We start from the raw sequence: 16,640 nt of genomic DNA, 5'->3' as shown, positions 1-16,640 counted from the left end.
TTTCTCCATTTCTTCTCTAAGCCCATGACTTCTTGGCACCCAAATCATGAGTGAGTGTCCACTTAGAGTCAGAGCCCCACTGCCATGAGTACTGAGCTTGCTTGTGTTACCCTCTCCTCTGACACACACATGGCTTATCCCCCGCCTGGTTATAGAACACTTCACCGTGTGCTCAGGCTGTTCTTGTGACCTCACAGAAGAGAAAAGTCTGGTCTGCACCAGCGTGAATGCCTCTGCCTGGAATGCTTGCTCTCAACCTCCCTGGGCTGGCGCCTTCTGGGAGACTTTCCTCCACTGTTCCCAAATGTCTCATAAATAGCATTCCCAAAGCACGATGGCTTCTCACACCCCCCACTTGCAGGTGCCATTGTGATCGTCTCTCTCCTTGTCTGTATTCTTCTGTGCAGCACAAACTCTAAGGGTGGGAATAGCATCATATCCCCAGCACCTAGCTCAGTCTTTTGAACAATGGAAACATGTAGGAAATAGTTGGGAAAAGAATCAAATACAGGACCTTCAACTCAGAATTCTTTCTTAGGATGTTGAAAATACTTGTGCAGCCATTTGGACCTCAGTATGAAGTCATGTTAAAAGGTGAAGTCATTTCTTCAGGAAGTAAACCTCTGTCACCTGGACCTTGCTTAGATATTCCATCGATTTTGTCCAACAAACAATTTCTGGCTTGGGGAGGCGTCCCTCTTGGTAGAACACAGTAAGTGTCAAAGACTGACAAATAGTCCACTATTTATACATATTTTGGAGCAGACCACAAATTAATGTTTGCAGGAAAATTTTGTCATAATAGACACTCTTCAGGCTCAATTGTGCAGAACTGGAAAAACCTCCTAGATGGGCGCGTGTCCTGATTCAGCTTTGCTTTCACATATATTCCAGTCCTGCAAAGAGCACCTGACACATGACCAACAGTACAGCTGCTGCTGAGGAGGGAGTATCCCCTTAAACTCACTGCCACTCTGTAGTTGTCAAAAGCCAGCTAAGAGACAGATTTATGGAGAGCTGCACAGAGAATATGCAGTACATCCATTCTTCTGAATGATCTAAATTTCTCAGTTAGCAACTGCATGGTTTTAGCAAAACCCATAGAAGTGTTTTTAATGCACCAGACTTGGGTGTCAAACTTCCCGACCACACTGAATGGAGCATGTAGGGGAGAGGGGTACCTTCGGAAATGGGAGGTAGTATTTACTGTAAAATTGTTTGGTGGGGTTTTTTTTTTTTTTGAGACTCCCTGTATTGTACAGGTTTATCTTTAAAAGGATCTCTGGAAGAAACGTCTCTGAGAAGCCTGTGGCAGAAACAATTACACGTCACTCGAGCAGTAACTGGCTTGTTCTTGACTTTCGAGTGCGTTTCACTGATGATGTGACTCTATGGAGACCTAGCCTCTCGCATCCCGTCTGATAGCTCTGTACTTGAAAATGATAACCACAGACAGGGCTTTACAAGTTATAAAATAAATACATGAGAATGAAAACTTTACAAAATAATGTTTCTTTCAGGTAATTCTTCCTCAGTCATTGTCCCTGTGGAAGGCTTTTCCTGGAGGTGTCAATAGGCAAAGTTGTCTGCGTTTCTCTTAACACAAGGTAGATGAGACGTAGACCTCAGCTGCTGGTTTATTAGCTGCTGATCTTCTCCAACTTTGAGTAAAACAGAGATTTACTCATGTATTCTCTGTTCTCCAGTGAAGACAGGATTCACATAGTTTCCACAATTGAAGTGTTTTTATCAGTCAGGTGCTATTATATGTCCATTCTTTTGCATTGTAGCTTCTTTAAAAGTAGAGTTAATTCAATATACTGTTTAAAAGACTACTTTGTGCAAATGAGCCTCTTAGCCTAGGACCCCTTGTTTCCCTGAAAGCTCGCTTGGATGAGCTAGGTATTCCAGCTAGGGGTGATATTGACTTAATGACTTGATGAATTTCTTCACCTGGATTTTCATTGGTTGATGTTTTATATGACAGATAATACCTATACACGTAGTATAAATAATAAGGTCAGCTGCAGAGCTATATCTGGAGAGAGATTAAGCCAAAAAGCCTCTATAGGGTGAGTCTTGAGGCTACATTTTCAGAAACATAGAGTCTAGGACTGTGGGGAGACAATTGCAGGCTGCTGAAGTGGCTCGTGTAGGCAGTTCTTCTCTAGACATTGTGGTTGGTTTTAATTGGCTTTGTTCTTATAACGATAGCAATATCCATGGAGAAAAACTATATTTAAAATGTGTAATTGTTTTTAGGCTTCAGAAACTAGCTTTGAGAAATAATTCTGCATCCACAACGCAACATTTACGACTGCTAGTTAGAGGACAAGATCAGGACTGCTTTCAGGTTCGTAGAGTACGCGGGTTCTTCTGCCTTCTGTCTGGGTCTGCAACACTTACCTATGCAGACCCTTTTGTGTTGTTACCTTTTAAGAATTGGTGTTAATGGTATGTTTTGTTTGTGCTACTGCTTTGTTTTATGCAGTTACTGTTTTTAAATTGTAGCTTCAGAACACTTTTGGTTCAGAACAGCGATTGACCAGTAACTGTGAGATCAGAATTCACCCAAAGGAAGACATTATCATCTCTGTATTATTTGCACCTACTCGATTATCTTGCATGTTGGCTAGACTAGAAATCAAACAACTTGGAAACCGATCACAACCAGGCGTAAAGTTCACAGTAAGATCATTTTATTGCTTTTCCCTTCCCCTGGAGTTTATGGCGTGTTATAACTATTGGTTTAACGTTGTAAATTATATACTCTGCCTTTTATAAGTGAAAATATGTAATTATCTAGACTTACAAGCAAGTTAAGGAGTAATTTATATGCTTTGTAGAATTGGCAAGTTGTAATAGCAGCCAACATAGTATTCTTACAGGTATTAGTCTTTCCAATGCTTTTAAGTTTCATTTTATTTTGTTGTATTTTTTTTTTATCCTGTATCTCCAGTGCTTCTGAGCATAATAATCAGTTTTACCCTATCGTCATCTTCTAAATTTCACTTGGTACCTCTTAAAGTAGGCCTTATTCTCAACAACTTTAACAAACCCCATCCTGTGGAACAGAGACTCGACAGAGACCTGCAGGCCCAGCAGCGCTCCTGGGTGTTTATTTATTTATTTATTTATTTTTTATTATACTTTAGGTTCTAGAGTACATGTACACAACAGCAGGTTTGTTACATATGTATACATGTGCCATGTTGGTGTGCTGCATCCATTAACTCGTTATTTACATTAGGTGTATCTTAAGTTTCATTTTAATTTGGACATTTAAAAATATACCCAGAGTTTTAGGAACACATCTTTGGGTAAATCCACGTGGAGCTGTTTAAAATACTAACTTTCACGTTAAGTTTTATTTTATCAATTATCAGCACAAATACTGTCTTAGTCTGTTGAGTGGGCTATAGCTAAATACCACTGAGTAATTTATAATAAACAACAGAAATGTATTGCTCACAGTTCTGGAGGTTGGGAAGCCCAAGATCAAAGCAACAGCAGATGCGGCGTCTGGGGAGGGTTGCCCTCTGCCTTTTTGTGCCCACACACGGTGAGAAGGATGAGAGTGCTGCCTCCAGCCTCTTTTATAAGAGCACCAAGCCGGAGCCCTCCTGGCTTAATCACTTCCCCAAAGGCCCCCCTCTTAGTACTGTCACGTTGGAGACTAGGTTTCAACATGTGAATTTGCTGGGGGACATCCCCATTTAGACCGTACTAAATACCCGTTGACTGAATTTGCTAGCCCCAAGACAAGAGTTTTTATGCTTTTTAATTGCCAGCATAATATGTAAAAAGGATTTGAAGCCATTTGTGTAGACACATTCAGAGCAATTAGAGATAAAAGTGATAAATCGTAGAGGAAAGAAGCAACGGCAAGGCAGTCGGAAGAAACTCCAGCTACGTGGTTGTGCATGCCTTATAACTGCACAGGTGTTCGGCAGTGGGGCTGGAGCTCACATTTTGGTTCTATATCCTAGTGTTAAAGAGGGGATGTGATAAATTACAAGATTAACAATATCTAAAAGTTTTTAGAATTAGATATGTATGACAAATACAGCTTTATTTGACACTGGAGCTTGACCTCTGTTTTCTGTGGAGTCACTTGACTGGCCCCATGAGCTGCGGTGGACAAAGCTGTTTAAAAATGTTAGTGGTCATTTTTACAACTGTCGTCCTTCCACGTGCACCCAAGAGACACTCAGAGCCTTCAAGGTCTCTGACGATCTGATTTTGTGTAAGGATAAAACTTGGTTTGTGGAGAGGACTAAACGGACTGTATTTTTCAGGCTTCTTGAATATATTCTGATTTGTTTAGGTTTACTAGCCATGATTTTGAGGTTGTTCTCAAGGAAGAGTCTCTGATAAGTCTCTAGTGATTTAGGGCAGAACCATTTGATTTAATAATCAACCAAGCAGGGGTTTGGCATCCTTTGAAGACAACCCAGGGTCCTGGTGGGATTCCTACCTGCAAAGATGGCTGCCCTGACCTCTCACAGAGGTGGACTGCATGGGGTTTGCCTGTGGGATGAGTATGGCTATTACTTCACAAGAAGACTCAGAATTAACATTGCTGTGCCTTTGTAAAGATAAGGTAGCCTGGCAGAGTGGCGGAAGAGCTGTTAACATGGCAGGAGAATCCAGGGAGCCAGCCCTGTCTCTGTTACTTACACTGACCTTGGCATTTCCTCACTCGTCTCATCAGAAGCTGCTTGCTGTCCCAACTTGCCAGTTTGATTGTGAGGAACAAATGAAATGATCTGTGTTTTGAATACCGTAAACATGATAGGACTGCAGTAAAAATGTATTGATTGTTTCATGTCGATTGTATTCCGGGCACTACCCTCAGTCACTGTGTGGATGCTGTAATCTGAATGTGTCTCCCAAATTTCTGTATTGGAAACTTGCTCTGCAGTGCCACAGTGTTGGGAGATGGATCCCTTTGGGAGGTGTTTAGCTCCTGAGGCTCTGCCCTCGGGAATGGATTAATGCTGTTACAAAAAGGCCTGAGGGAGGGAGTTGGGCCTTTTTGCCCTTCTGTCTTCTGCCATGCGAGGACACAGCATTTCTTCCCTCTGGAACATGCAGGATTCAAGGTGAGATCTTAGAAGCAGAGAGCAGCCCGGTTGGCTGCAATGGCTCAAGCCTATAATCCCAGCACTTTGGGAGGTCAAGGTAGGTGGATCACAAGGTGAAGAGATAAGACTATCCTGACCAACATGGTGAAACCCCGTCTCTACTAAAAATACAAAAATCAGCTGGGCGTGGTGGTGGGCGCCTGTAGTCCCACCTACTCGGGAGGCTGAGGCAGTAAAATCGCTTGAACCCAGGAGGCAGAGGTTGCAGTGAGCTGAGATTGCACCACTGCACTCCAGCCTGGCAACAGAGCGAGACTTTGTCTCAAACAAAAAGAAGCAGAGAGCAGCCCTCACCAGAAACCAGCACCTTGATCTTGGACTTCCAACCTCCAGAACTGTGAAGAGTAAATTTCTGTTCTTTATAAATTACCCGATCTATAGTATTCTGTGACAGCAACACAGACTAAGATGGTGGATTCTTACCCGATCTGTAGTATTCTGTGACAGCAACACAAACAGACTGAGATGGTGGGTTGTCACATTTTTTTTTTTTTTGAGACGGAGTCTCGCTCTGTCGCCCAGGCTGGAGTGCAGTGGCCGGATCTCAGCTCACTGCAAGCTCCGCCTCCCGAGTTTACGCCATTCTCCTGCCTCAGCCTCCCGAGTAGCTGGGACTACAGGCGCCCGCCGCCTCGCCCGGCTAGTTTTTTGTATTTTTTAATAGAGACGGGGTTTCACCGGGTTAGCCGGGATGGTCTCGATCTCCTGACCTCGTGATCCGCCCATCTCGGACTCCCAAAGTGCTGGGATTACAGGCTTGAGCCACCGCGCCCAGCCGGATTGTCACATTTTTATCTTCAAAACAACCATCCGAGATACGACCACTCTTGCCATTTTGCACTTGTGTAAACTGAGGCTGCGAGAGATGCGTGGCTGTGGTTTTGCATCTTGCTTGCTGGTCAGTGGTAGACACAAGGTTCAAATTCAATCTGGCTGAATGCAGAGCGCACGTTTATATACCGTGCAGTCTCTAGGGTGCTAATAACAGCTCGGTGTATTGTCATCTGGAGCAGTGGTTCTCTTCCAGAGCTTGTGTTACCCGCAGGGGACATTGGCAGAGTCTGGAGTTACTCTGGTTTGTCGTAACTGGGGGCAGGACAGGAGTGCTACTGGCACCAGCTGGGTGAGGCCAGGGAGGCTGCCGAACATCTGAGGAAGCCCAGGATAGCTCCACCACAAAGAATCACACAGCTCAACATTTCGGTAGTACTGAGGTTAGGAGCAATAGTGTTTCCTGTTTCGTCTGTGGATTTACGGTGTGAGTCAGATTTGTTTCATTTAATCATTCTTTTTTCTTTTCTTTTTTTGAGACGGAGTCTTGCTCCATCACCAGACTGGAGTGCAGTGGCAGGATCTCAGCTCACTGCAACCTCTGCCTCCCAGGTTCAAGCAATTCTCTTGCCTCAGCCTCCCGAGTAACTGGGACCACAGGCGCGTGCCACCACGCCCAGCTGATTTTTGTATTTTTAGTAGAGATGGGGTTTCACCATGTTGGCCAGGATGGTCTTGATCTCATGATGTGCCTACCTCAGCCTCCCAAAGTGCTGGGATTACAGGTGTGAGCCACCGCAGCCAGCCAATCATTCTTTTTTCTTAACCTTGTTACTCAGTAGTAATTTGTGATTTCTTAGGCTTTGAAAATATAGGCAGAATACTTAAATAATGAGTATTTTCAAAGGTACCTTTTCCCTTGTTTTTTACTATTTAGTTTCATTGATAAAATTTACTTGTACATTTCTATGGATAAAGAAAAATTAGAAACATTTTTGCTATTGAAACTACCAGAGGTCACTGAGTGAGGGAGGATTTGTAGGGGCTTCCAATCTGAAACCCTTTTAAATGTTGTTTGTTTGTTTATTATGTAATTATTTATTTATTTTGAGACATCATCTCGCTCTGTCGCCCAGCCTGGAGTGCAGTGGCGTGATCTTGGCTCACTGCAACTTACACCTCCCATGTTCAAGCAATTCTCCTGTCTCAGCATCTCGAGTAGCTGGGATTACAGGCGCCCGTCACCACGCCTGGCTAATTTTTGTATTTTTAGTAGAGATGGGGTTTTGCCATGTTGGCCACGTGTGTCTCGAACTCCTGACCTCAAGTGATCCGCCTGCCTTGGCCTCCCAAAGTGCTGAAATTACAGGCGTGAACCACTGTGCCAAGCCTGAAATGCTGTTTATTTGCACTAAAAGTCAAGACAGTACAAACTGATGAAAAAAATTACTTTTTCAAAATGTTATTTTGGTTTAGTACATACCAACTCAGAATAAGTTATGATGGTTTCAAGTTTGCAAGGAAGTATTTACAACCTGTTTTAGTACAACTTGAGTATCCCTAATCTGAAAATTCAAAATCCACAAGGCTCCAAAATCAGAAACTTTTATTTTTTTATTTTTTATTTTTTATTTTTTTTGGAAACGGAGTCTCGCTCTGTCGCCCAGGCTGGAGTGCAGTGGTGCATTCTTGGCTCACTGCAAGCTCCGCCTCGCGGATTCACGCCATTCTCCTGCCTCAGCCTCCTGAGTAGCTGGAACTACAGGTGCCCACTACCACGCCTGACTAATTTTTTTGTATTTTTAGTAGAGATGGGGTTTCACTGTGTTAGCCAGGCTGGTCTCGATCTCCTGACCTTGTGATCCGCCTGCCTCGGCCTCCCAAAGTGCTGGGATTACACGTGTGAGCCACCGCGCCCAGCCCAAAATCAGAAACTTTGTGTGCCGACACGATGCTCAAAGGAAATGCTCTTTGGAGCATTTTGGATTTTGGATTTTTGAATTAGGGATGTTCAGCCAGTATAAAGCAGACATTCCCACATCTGGAACACCTCTGGTCCTAAGCACTTTGAATAAGGGATACTCAACCTGTAATTAGGAATGAAAGATAATTTTTGAAGGTGTGAATTTCAAAGAGTATGGAAAGTTTCCAGCAGGGTGAATGTTTTCCTTACATTCGAATTTATGGGATGTATTCTGTGAAGCCTTGCTTCCTGCAAGGATTGAGCCCTGTGGAAGCAGCAGCAGATGGATCCGCAAGCCTGACTCTAGTGTGCTGCTTCCCCCGTTGACAGTGTGTCTGTCTTTGAAAAGTTGTTTGAGTTCTTTAGCTTAGTCCCTTTTGCATGCTTTTCTCTGACACTGGCTAGACTGCACACTAAGAGGATTATAAATACAGTTTTCCCCAAAAACATTTTATTATGAAAAGGTTCAGAATTACTGAAAAGTTGAAAGGATTATACAGTAAACAGTCACATACTCTATCACTTAGATTCTATAGTTAACATTTTGCTGTATTTCTTCTCCCACATATCCATCCATCAGCTCATCTTTTTAAAATTTATTTGTTTATTTACTTATTTTTATTGTACTTTAAGTTCTGGGATACATGGGCAGAATGTGCAGGTTTGCTACACAGGTGTACACGTGCAGTAGTGGTTCGCTGCACACATCAACCTGTCATCTACATTAGGTATTTCTCCTAATGCTATTCCTTACCTAGTCTCTCACCCCCTGACAGGCCCCGGTGTGTGATGTTCCCCTCCCTGTGTCCATGTGTTCTCATTGTTCATCTCCCACTTAGGAGTGAGAACATGCGGTGTTTGGTTTTCTGTTCCTGTGTTAGTTTGCTCAGAATGATTTCTAGCTTCTTCCATGTCCCTGCAAAGGACATGAACTCATCCTTTTTTATGGCTGCGTAGTATTCCATGGTGTATATGTGCCACGTTTTCTTTATCCAGTCTATCGTTGATGGGCATTTGGATTGGATCCAAGTCTTTGCTATTGTGAACAGTGCTGCAGTAAACATATGTGTGCATGTGTCTTTATAACAGAAGGGTTTATAATCCTTTGGGTATATACCAAGTGATGGGATTGCTGGGTCAAATGGTATTTCTACTTCTAGAATCTTGAGGAATTGCCACACTGTCTTCCACAATGGTTGAACTAATTTACATTCCCACCAACAGTGTAAAAGTGTTCCTGTTTCTCCACATCCTCTCCAGCACCTGTTGTTTCCTGACGTTTTAATGATCACCATTCTTTTTGTTGTTGTTGTTAGTTGTACTTTAAGTTCTAGGGTACATGTGCACAACGTGCAGGTTTGTTACATAGGTATACATGTGCCTTGTTGGTTTGCTGCACCCATTAACTCGTCATTTACATTAGGTATTTCTCCTAATGCTATCCCTCCCCCTACCCCCGACCCCACAACAGGCCCCCAAGTGTGATGTTTCTCATTGTTCAGTTCCCACCTATGAGTGAGAACGTGCAGTGTTTGGTTTTCTGTCCTTGTGATAGTTTGCTCAGAATGATGGTTTCCAGCTTCATCCCTGTTCCTGCAAGGGACATGAACTCATCCTTTATTATGGCTGCATAGTATTCCATGGTGTATATGTGCCACATTTTCTTTCTTTCTTTTTTTTTTTTTTTTTGAGACGGAGTCTGGCTCTGTCGCCCAGGCTGGAGTGCCGTGGCTGGATCTCGGCTCACTGCAAGTTCCGCCTCCCAGGTTTACGCCATTCTCCTGCCTCAGCCTCCCGAGTAGCTGGGACTATAGGCGCCCGCCACGTCGCCCGGCTAGTTTTTTGTATTTTTTAGTAGAGACGGGGTTTCACCATGTTAGCCAGGATGGTCTCGATCTCCTGACCTAGTGATCCACCCGTCTCGGCCTCCGAAAGTGCTGGGATTAACAGGCTTGAGCCACTGCGCCTGGCCGCCACATTTTCTTAATCCAGTCTATCATTCATGGACGTTTGGGTTGGTTCCAAGTTTTTGCTATTTTGAATAGTGCCACAGTAAACATATGTGTGCATGTGTTTTTATACTAGCATGAATTATAATCCTTTGGGTATATACCCAGTAATGGGATGGCTGGGCCAAATGGTATTTCTAGTTCTAGATCCTTGAGGAATCACCACACTGTCTTCCACAATGGTTGAACTAGTTTACAGTCCCACCAACAGTGTAAAAGTGTTCTTCTTTCTCCACATCGTCTCCAGCACCTGTTGTTTCCTGACTTTTTAATGATTGCCATTCTAACTGGTGTGAGATGGTATCTCATTGTGGTTTTGATTTGCATGTCTCTGATGGCCAGTGATGATGAGATTTTTTCATGTGTCTGTTGGCTGCATAAATGTCTTCTTTTGAGAAGTGTCTGTTCATATCCTTTGCCCACTTTTTGATGGGGTTGTTTTTTTCTTGTAAATTTGTTTAAGTTCTTTGCAGATTCTGGATATTAGCCCTTTGTCAGATGGGTAGATTCAAAAATTTTCTCCCATTTTGTAGGTTACCTGTTATTCTGATGGTAGTTTCGTTTGCTGTGCAGAAGCTCTTTAGTTTAATTAGATCCCATTTGTGAATTTTGACTTTTGTTGCCATTGCTTTTGGTGTTTTATTCATGAAGTCCTTGCCCATGCCTGTGTCCTGAATGGTATTGCCTAGGTTTTCTTCTAGGGTTTTTATGATTTTAGGTCTAACATTTAAGTCTTTAAACATCTTGAATTAATTTTTGTATAAGTTGTAAGGAAGGGATCCAGTTTCAGCTTTCTACATATGGCTAGCTAGTTTTCCCAGCACCATTTATTAAATAGGGAATCCTTTCCCCATTTCTTGTTTTTGTTAGGTTTGTCAAAGATCAGATGGCTGTAGATGTGTGATGTTATTTCTGAGGCCTCTGTTCTGTTCCATTGACTATATCTCTGTTTTGGCACCAGTACCATGCTGTTTCAGTTACTGTAGCCTTGTAGTATAGTTGGAAGTCAGGTAGCATGATGCCTCCAACTTTGTTCTTTTGCCTTAGGATTGTCTTGCCAATGCGGGCTCTTTTTTGGTTCCATATGAAGTAGTTTTTTCCAATTCTGTGAAGAAAGTCATTGGTAGCTTCATGGGGATGACATTGAATCTATAAATTACCTTGGGCAGTATGGCCATTTTCACAATATTGTTTCTTCCAATTCATGAGCATGGAATGTTCTTCCATTTGTTTGTGTCCTCTTTTATTTTGTGGAGCAGTGGTTTGTAGTTCTCCTTGAAGAGGTCCTTCACATCCCTTGTAAGTTGGATTCCTAGGTATTTTATTCTCTTTGAAGCAATTGCGAATGGGAGTTCACTCATGGTTTGGCTGTCTTGTTTGTCTGTTATTGGTGTATAGGAATGCTTGTGATTTTTGCACATTGATTTTGTATCCTGAGACTTTGCTGAAGTTGCTTATCAACTTAGGGAGATTTTGGGCTGAGACAATGGGGTTTTCTAAATATACAATCATGTCATCTGCAAACAGGGACAATTTGACTTCCTCTTTTCCTAATTGAATACCCTTTATTTCTTTCTTTTGCCTGACTGCCCTGGCCAGAACTTCCAACACTATGTTGAATAGGAGTGGTGAGAGAGGGCATCCCTGTCTTGTGCCAGTTTTCAAAGAGAATGCTTCCAGTTTTTGCCCATTCAGTATGATATTGGCTGTGGGTTTGTCATAAATAACTCTTATTATTTTGAGATATGTTCCATCAGTACCTAGTTTATTGAGAATTTTTAGCATGAAGGGCTGTTGAATTTTTTGTCGAAGGCCTTTTCTGCATCTATTGAGATAATTATGTGATTTTTGTCGTTGGTTCTGTTTATGTGATGGATTACGTTTATTGATTTGTGTATGTTGAACCGGCCTTGCATCCCAGGGATGAAGCCCACTTGATCATGGTGGATAAGCTTTTTGATGTGTTGCTGGATTCAGTTTGCCAGTATTTTATTGAAGATTTTCCCATCGATGTTCATCAGGGATATTGGATTAAAATTCTGTTTTTTTGTTGTATCTCTGCCAGGCTTTGGTATCAGGATGATGCTGGCCTCATAAAATGAGTTAGGGAGGACTGCCTTTTTTTCTATTGATTGGAGTAGTTTCAGAAGGAGTGGTACCAGCTCCTCTTTGTACCTCTGGTAGAATTCAGCTGTGAATCCTACTGATCCTGGACTTTTTTTGGTTGGCAGGCTATTACTGCCTTAATTTTAGAGCCTGTTATTGGTCTATTCAGAGATTCAACTTCTTCCTGGTTTAGTCTACAGAGGGTGTATGTGTCCAGGAATTTATCCATTTCTTCTAGATTTTCTAGTTTATTCGCATTGAGGTGTTTATAGTATTCTGTGATGGTAGTTTGTGTTTCTGTGGGATCGGTGGTGATATCCCCTTTATCATTTTTTATTGCATCCATTTGATTCTTCTCTCTTTTCTTCCCTATTAGTCTTGCTAGCAGTCTATCAATTTTGTTGATCTTTTCAAAAAACCAGAATTCATTCATTTTTTTGAAGGGTTTTTTGTGTCTTTGTCTCATTCTGCTCTGCTCTGATCTTAGTTATTTCTTGCCTTCTGCTAGTTTTTGAATGTGTTTGCTGTTGTTTCTCTAATTCTTTTAATTGTGATGTTAGGGTGTTGATTTTAGATCTTTCCTGCTTTCTCTTGTGGGCATTTAGTGCTATAAATTTCCCTCTACACACTGCTTTAAATGTGTCCCAGAGATTCTGATATGTTGTGTCCTTGTTCTCATTGGTTTCAAAGAATATCTTTATTTCTGCCTTCATTCTGTTACTTATCCAGTAGTCATTCAGGAGCAAGTTGTTCAGTTTCCATGTAGTTGTGCGGTTTTGAGTGAGTCTTAATCCCGAGTTCTAATTTGATTGCACTGTCATCTGAGAGACAGTTTGTTGTGATTTCTATTCTTTTACATTTGCTGAGGAGTGTTTTACTTCCAACTATGTGGTCAATTTTGGAATAAGTGCGATGTGGTGCTGAGAAGAATGTATGTTCTGTTGATTTGGGCTGGAGAGTTCTGTAGATGTCTATTAGGTCCACTTGGTGCAGAGCTGAGTTCAACTCCTGGATATCCTTGTTAACCTTCTGTCTCGTTGATCTGTCTAATGTTGACAGTGGGGTGTTAAAGTCTCCCATTATTATTGTGTGGGAGTCTAAGTCTCTTTGTAGGTCTCTAAGGACTTGCTTTATGAATCTGGGTGCTCCTGTATTAGGTGCATATATATTTAAGATAGTTAGCTCTTCTTGTTGAATTAATCCGTTTATCATTATGTAATGGCTTTCTTTGTCTCTTTTGATCTTTGTTGGTTTAAAGTCTGTTTTATCAGAGACTAGGATTGCAACCCCTGCTTTTTTTGTTTTCCATTTGCTTGGTAGATCTTCCTCCATCCCTTTATTTTGAGCTTCTGTATGTCTCTGCATGTGAGATGGGTCTCCTGAATACAGCACACTGATGGTTCTTGACTCTTTGTCCAATTTGCCAGTCTGTGTCTTTTAATTAGGGCATTTTGCCCATTTACATTTAAGGTTAATATTGTTATGTGTTAATTTGATCCTGTCATTATGATGTTAGCTGGTTATTTTGCTCATTAGTTGGTATAGTTTCTTCCTAGCATCGATGGTCTTTACAAGTTGGCATGTTTTTGCAGTGGCTGGTACCAGTAGTTCCTTTCCATGTTTAATGCTTCCTTCAGGAGCTGTTGGAAGGCAGACCTGATGGTGACAAAATCTCTCAGCGTTTGCTTTTCTGTAAAGGATTTTATTTCTCCTTCACTTATGAAGCTTAGTTTGACTGGATATGAAATTCTGGGTTGAAAATTCTTTTCTTTAAGAATGTTGAATATTGGCCCCCACTGTCTTCTGGCTTGTGGAGATCTGCTGTTAGTCTGATGGGCTTCCCTTTGTGGGTAACCCGACCTTTCTCTCTGGCTGCCCTTAACATTTTTTCCTTCATTCCAACCTTGGTGAATCTGACAATTATGTATCTTGGGGTTGCTGTTCTCGATGAATATCTTTGTGGTGTTCTCTGTATTTCCTGAATTTGAATGTTGGCCTGCCTTGCTAGGTAGGGGAAGTTCTCGTGGATAATATCCTGAAGAGTGTTTTCCAACTTGGTTCCAATTCTCCCTGTCACTTTCAGGTTCACCAGTCAATGTAGATTTGGTCTTTTCACATAGTCCCATATTTCCTGGAGACTTTGTTCGTTTCTTTTTACTTTTTTCTCTAAACTTCTCATCTCACTTTTTTTCATTAATTTGATCTTCAGTCACTGATACCCTCTCTTCCACTTGATCAAATCGGCTATTGAAGCTTGTGCATGTGTCACGTAGTTCATGTGCCATGGTTTTCAGCTCCATGAGGTCATTTAAGGTCTTCTCTACGTTGTTTATTCTAGTTAGCCATTCGTCTGATCTTTTTTCAAGGTTTTTAGCTTCCTTGCAATGGGTTCGAACATCCTCCTTTAGCTTGGAGAAGTTATTACCAAACTTCTGAAGCCTAATTCTGTCAGCTCATCAAAGTCATTCTCTGTCCAGCTTTGTTCCGTTGCTAGCGAGGAGCTGCGATCCTTTGGAGGAGAAGAGGTGCTCTAGTTTTTAGAATTTTCAGCTTTTCTGCTCTGGTTTCTCCCCATCTTTGTGGTTTTATCTACCTTTCGTCTTTGATGCTGGTGACCTACAGATGGAGTTTTTGTGTGGATGTCCTTTTTGTTGTTGTTGATGCTATTCCTTTCTGTTTGTTAGTTTTCCTTCTAAGAGTCAGGTCCCTCAGCTGCAGGTCTGTTGGAGTTTGCTGGAAGTCCACTCCAGACCCTGTTTTCCTGGGTATCACCAGCAGAGGCTGCAGAACAGCAAGTATTGCAGAACAGCAAATATTGCTGCCTGATCCTTCCTCTGGAAGCTTCATCCCAGGGGGACACCAGCCTGTATGAGGTGTCATTTGGCCCCTACTGGGAGGTGTCTCCCAGTTAGGCTACACAGGGGTCAGGGACCCACTTGAGGAGGCAGTCTGTCCGTTCTCAGAGCTCAAACACGGTGCTGGGAGAACCACTGCTCTTTTCAGAGCTGTCAGACAGGGACATTTAAGTCAGAAGAAATTTCTGCTGCCTTTTGTTCAGCTATGCCCTGCCCCCAGAGGTGGGCTCTGTAGAGGCTATAGGCCTTGCAGTGGGCTCCACCCAGTTCAAGCTTCCCTGGCTGCTTTGTTTACCTTCCCAAGCCTCAGCAATGGCGGATGCCCCTCCCCGTGTCAGGCTGCTGCATTGCAGGTCAATCTCAGACTGCTGTGCTAGCAGTGAGCAAAGCTCTGTGGGCATGGGACCCGTGAAGCCATGTGTGGGATGTAATCTCCTGGTGTGCCATTTGCTAAGAGCGCTGGAAAAACTCAGTAGTTGGGCGAGATTTTCCCGATTTTCCAGGTGCAGTCTGTCACGGCTTCCCTTGGCTAGGAAGGGGAAATCCCCTGACCCCTTGTACTTCCCAGGTGAGGCAATGCCCCGCCTTGCTTTGACTCATCCTCCGTGGGCTGCACCCACTGTCCAACCAGTCCCAATGAGATGAACCAGGTACCTCCGTTGGAAATGCAGAAATCCCCATCTTCTGTGTCAATCATGCTGGGAGCTGCAGATCAGAGCTGTTCCTGTTTGGCCATCTTGGAACAGAATCTCTAATGATCGCCATTCTAACGTGTGAGATGGTATCTCATTGTGGTTTTTATTTTATTTTTTATTTTTTTTGAGACAGAGACTTGCTCTGTTGCCCAGGCTGGAGTGTTGCAGTGGCATGATCTTGGCTCACTGCAATCTCCGTCTCCCAGGTTCAAGCGATTCTCCTGCCTCCGAGACTCCCAAGTAGCTGAGACTACAGGTGCATGCCACCACGCCCGACTAATTGTTTGTATTTTTTTCTTTTTAATAGTAAAGGGGTTTCACCTGTTAGCCAGGATGGTCTCGATCTCCTGATCTCACGATCTGCCCACTTCGCCCTCCCAGAGTGCTGGCATTACAGGTGTGAGCCACCATGCCTGGCTGATTTGCATTTCTCTAGTAACTAGTAACGATGAGCTTTTCTTTCACATGTTTGTTGGCTGCATAAATGTCTTCTTTTCAGAAGTGTCTGTTCATATCCTTTGCCCACTTTTTGATGGGGTTGTTTGTTTTTTTCTTATAAATTTGTTCAAGTTCTTCGTAGATTCTGGATATCAGCCCTCTGTCAGAAGGATAGATTGCAAAAATTTTCCCCCATTCTGTAGGTTGCCTGTTCACTCTGATGATAGTTTCTCTTGCTGTACAGAAGCTCTTTAGTTTAATTAGATCCCATTTATGAATTTTGGCTTTTGTTGCCATTGCTTTTGGTGTTTTAGTGATGAAGTCTTTGTCCATGCCTATGTCCTGAATGGTATTGCCTAGGTTTTCTTATAGGGTTTTTATGGTTTTATGTCTTACATTTAAGTCTTTAATCCATCTTGAGTTAATTTTTGTATAAGTTGTAAGGAAGGGATTCAGTTTCAGTTTTCTGCATATGGCTAGCCAGTTTTCCCAACACCATTTTAAAAATATGGAATCCTTTCCCCGTTTCTTGTTTTTGTCAGGTTTATCAAAGATCAGATGGTTGTAGATGTGTGGTGTTATTTCTGAGGCCTCTGTTCTGTTCCATTTGTCTGTCTTTCTGTTTTTGTAGCAGTACCATGCTGTTTTGGTTACTA

The 16,640-nt window shown here is 42.4% G+C and overlaps 1 protein-coding gene across 10 annotated transcripts in view; it reads left to right on the top strand.

Moving 5' to 3' along the window:
- Positions 1–16,640, top strand: part of CEP192 (centrosomal protein 192) — a 140,114-nt gene that overhangs the window by 84,917 nt on the left and 38,557 nt on the right. For all 10 annotated transcript variants that reach the window (XM_009192319.4, XM_009192321.4, XM_009192322.4 and 7 more), the window contains 3 exons: positions 539–712; positions 2,263–2,353; positions 2,512–2,688. In XM_009192319.4, coding sequence (XP_009190583.2) covers positions 539–712; positions 2,263–2,353; positions 2,512–2,688 — 442 coding nt within the window. The remainder of the gene's footprint in view (positions 1–538; positions 713–2,262; positions 2,354–2,511; positions 2,689–16,640) is intronic.

This window comes from Papio anubis, chromosome 19 (assembly GCF_008728515.1).
Source record: "Papio anubis isolate 15944 chromosome 19, Panubis1.0, whole genome shotgun sequence".
NCBI lineage: Eukaryota > Metazoa > Chordata > Mammalia > Primates > Cercopithecidae > Papio > Papio anubis.
The sequence above is the reverse complement of the archived record's forward strand: the minus strand, read 5'-3'. Positions and strand labels throughout refer to the sequence as shown.